The following is a 4,155-nucleotide window of genomic DNA, read 5'->3' as shown; positions in this document are numbered from 1 at the left end:
AACTACAGATCGTATGGAAGCGAATAAAACACGATTGTTTTCCAACAATCTTGTTTGTGATGTAACGATCGTAAAGGTTTATTCTGACGTAAATAATCGTTACATTATCCAAGATGAACATGCGTAGAAACTTGCTAGTTGTGCCACTGGCTGTAACAGTTATAAATAATTTTTTAATTAAATATTTTTTGTATGAATTTTACATTTTGCAACAGTAGGAATTATGAAAAGCGAGACGCGTCTTTAACCGCAAACCACGTGTTCTGTATTATTTTGATTAGCGGCGCTTTTCGGCTGAATAGGAACGCATTCTCGTACGCCTTTCTCCTTGATGACTTCATAGGTGCTCGGGCTCGGGCTCGTGCCGAGCTTTTCGTTGAAGCTCGGCGCTCGGCGAACCCGAGCTTTTTCAACTTCAGCACATCCCTACTTTGTACTGTAATAACAAAATCTATTCTGTTTGATTTTATTCAATTTAAATTAAAAGGTGGAAAGCCAATTTGGCTTTTTAATACGTACTAGCTTAATTTAAATCTCTTTACATTATATTATATTTTCACAGCCATTTTGATGTTTTGCTACTTTATAGTTTTTGCGACGTCCGGTATAAAAGACATGAAATAATAAATGAATTTATATTATGTTGCAAATTTCAGTTTTTTGACAGAGGTGTTGAAATATAAAAATTCCAAGCCTATTAATTTGCAGTCTTTTTTTTTAATCTTGTTATCAATATCCCATGCTGGCAGTTGATTCACTTAGAATATCAATGAGATTATATTTATCCCGTCTCTCAGTAACTAACTGCATTAACCCCTCTATGATGTCAGTGATTCAGCTCTCTCTCTTTGAAATACGGTCTAATAATAGGCAGGTTGGCTCTCTATATTTAAACTCGATTTAATGTTATCCTTTGTTTAATAAGATAACTCCTAAAAGGTTTTTTTATAGACAATACAGTTTTTTGGCTTTTATTTTTTGAAATTAACACAATTTTCAGTGAAAAAAAATTGTAACACATTCGAAAGGCTGAGATATACCACACATTCCTTATATAATAATGTCTCAAAAATGTTATCAGGTCCACTGTGCATAAGATAACTGTACAGTTTTTATTTAGACCTATAGTTTTTGAAATTGCCCAATTTTCTGGAAAAAAAAAGGTTTTTGAAAGTGTACAATTTTCTAGAAAAAAAATGAAAGGCTAAGATATACATTACACACTTTCCTTTGTCCCAAAAAATTATCAGTTCCACATATTGTATAACAGTATATAAGCTTGTGGTTTATATTAACAAGCTACCATGTAATTTTCCAGGGAACCTACGCCACAGTGTACAAAGGTCAAAGCAAGCTAACTGACAATCTTGTTGCATTGAAAGAAATCCGACTAGAGCATGAAGAAGGGGCGCCCTGTACAGCTATCCGTGAAGGTAAAAACCAGGGGGGTATTAAGGAATTCACAAAATGAGGTCCAACTATATTTTACAACATTTTTTCGAATCGTGCAAAACCAGATGTGTAGCGAAATAATAGTTTTCACAAGAAAAGGGGTCCAGACTTTTTGCCTGTGGGCTATGTATACGCTGCTGATAAGAAGCTATTTTTAAATTTCCCAGAAATGCCAGAGTCCTGCTTGTTAGAAATAGTAAATTTATTTTGTATGTGGAACTGAAATCTAATTATTTTATTATTGGCCTGCATTAATTCAGGTGGACCTACATAAACCCCATTTAAGACAATTGTGTCATGTTTATGGGCTCTTCTATTTGTAACCAAAATGACATTAATTTAAAATGCATAATTTAATATATCATTCTGTTACAGCATTTTGCACACAACATTGTTGTAACTGTAGTTTTTTAAACTAGATACTAGGTAACCTATGATATATATATAATACGTCCCCTCAGTCACCCATTGCACAATGACTATCATATTATATCCCGTATCCAAAGGAAAAGAAGGATTAGTTATTTTATCATACATAACTACTAGAGTAGGCTTAGCTAGTAAGTAGTAACTGCAGTTTTTTTATTAGAAACTAAGTAACATACTGTATTATGTCCCCGTAGTCACCTATCACACTGTTTTACACAATGAGTGTCATAATATGTTTTATATTCCAAATTAAAAAAAGGGATTAGTTATTTCTGTATAGGTAACTACTAGGCTATTCTTAGCTAGTACATTGGTAACCTATTAATGAGATTGTTTCATAATGCTGGAGCAAAGCTAATATAAACTGAATGCTATTCTCTATGTGCTTGATGCTTCCATTAATAATGAAAGTAATATTTGAAAGATAAACAAACCAACTAAAAGCATTCATTTCATTACCAGCAACCAGTCGTATAGAATTGCTGTGTTGTAACTTGTAAAGGAAGTAATAAAATGAATTAGTGTTACATGTGCAGAAACCAAAACAGTGTTACTCAATTTGTATTTTATCCAATGGTTCAGCATATCAAGAACTGAAACCATATATAAATATATCCCATTAAGCATTTTAAGTTTGGAATTATTTTATCTTTCACTTTTCTTTCAAAAAAAGAACTCCATAAATTGAAATATTGTTTTAAAAAAATAGCTGAGTTAGTTGTACACAATACTGTATTTGTATGTAAAGCCTTTTATTAAGTTGTAATATATGCTCATATGTAGCCTGGTAATTGAATGATTATATTTACACCCAGATGTCCGTGCAGTTTCATAAACCTTAACACGTATGCCAAAAGTTTGGTACAATGTATCTGTATTATGTATATATATCCCCAATCCCTTTTACTGGAGAAATTTATTGTAATTGAATAAAAAATGGGAAAATATAAGTATGCATATTTAAACAAAATTTTCTTTGTATGCAAGGCCATTCTTTTACATTACTTTATGTTATCATTCATTTATATGAACTAATTTACCATGTAATAAATTCTGCAAATCTGTCCCTGATTTGGTGGCCATAGATTTGAACAATTCTTGTGTAGAGAAATATTTAGTAGCACCAGATCCAATTACATTACCATTTATATTATTTCAGTCTCATTACTGAAGGATTTGAAGCAAGCGAATATTGTTACTCTCCACGACATTGTGCACACAGATAAATCGTTGACACTTGTGTTTGAATACCTGGTGAGTGACACTTAACAAACAGGCATTGGGCAATCTTCCGCGAATATTCTGGCCCATGTTTCCCATATTGTGTGGACATTTATAGGAAAAAACACTACACAGATTGGACATTAAAATGATTTAGACCTGCATGAAATAAAGCATTATACAGATGGACATTTTATACAAAAGCAATTCTAAGATTTGGCATTTATATGTTTTATATGAAAATAACAACGTTTAGATTGGACATTTATTTGATTTATATGTAAAAAAACAATGTACAAATTGTAATGTAAATTTTTGGAATTAAACGGCTGCGTATTTTAAACTTCAATGTGCCTCAAATTGACCTACAAATTTTAATTTAAAATTCGAAAATTCTCTTTTTTTGTTACGCACTACAATCTAAGCATGCACTAACATAATAGTTTTCGTTACCGAGCTAAAATTAGACTGGTCTCTTGTTTAACTATTTCAGTTTAAGTAAACAACCCAGAGTCAGTCTGCCCTAAGCGTATAGTTACCTATGTTAGCCTTAAATTGTAGGGTTTTTGGTATTAGTATTACTGAACTAATGGTAAATGGTTTGGTTGGAGGGTTATTTTAGAATTTAAGTATTACTTATATTATATATATATATATATATATATATGAATAAGGCGACATGTATATTAAGACCTAGACACTAGCAGTAATCATGCTGAACTTTAAACTTGCTCAAAATTTTCTGCTGAGATAATGGTTTTCTGTAGTAACCATGTTTGATAGTTTAATGTGTCCTTGTAAAATTAGGCGCCACTTTCGTGGCCAAGCTGTTAAAGTAATGAGAAAATTTATCCACAAGTTACGACCAGTTTTATGACTTTGCTTGATAGAGTGTGTGATTTGTGTGGAATATCTCATATTAATTTAACCACTAAATTTCCCCATTGTAAAGGTTCCTTGATCATAGCTTGCCCCACCCATATGATTTGCTTATTCTGTTTGGTTGTGTGCTTTGTCGATTTTATGTTTGTTTTATTCCATGTTTAAGTATAC

General features: G+C 31.9%; 1 protein-coding gene across 1 annotated transcript in view; it reads left to right on the top strand.

Annotated features, from left to right (window-relative positions):
• The window catches only part of LOC108949499 (cyclin-dependent kinase 16-like), a gene marked incomplete in the record, with an annotated part of 12,516 nt that overhangs the window by 4,125 nt on the left and 4,236 nt on the right, over window positions 1-4,155 (top strand). Inside the window, 3 exon segments of the mRNA XM_026834661.1 lie at window positions 798-874; window positions 1,271-1,433; window positions 3,041-3,135. Coding sequence (XP_026690462.1) covers window positions 798-874; window positions 1,271-1,433; window positions 3,041-3,135 — 335 coding nt within the window.

This window comes from Ciona intestinalis, chromosome 5 (genome assembly GCF_000224145.3).
Source record: "Ciona intestinalis chromosome 5, KH, whole genome shotgun sequence".
NCBI lineage: Eukaryota > Metazoa > Chordata > Ascidiacea > Phlebobranchia > Cionidae > Ciona > Ciona intestinalis.
The sequence above is the reverse complement of the archived record's forward strand: the minus strand, read 5'-3'. Positions and strand labels throughout refer to the sequence as shown.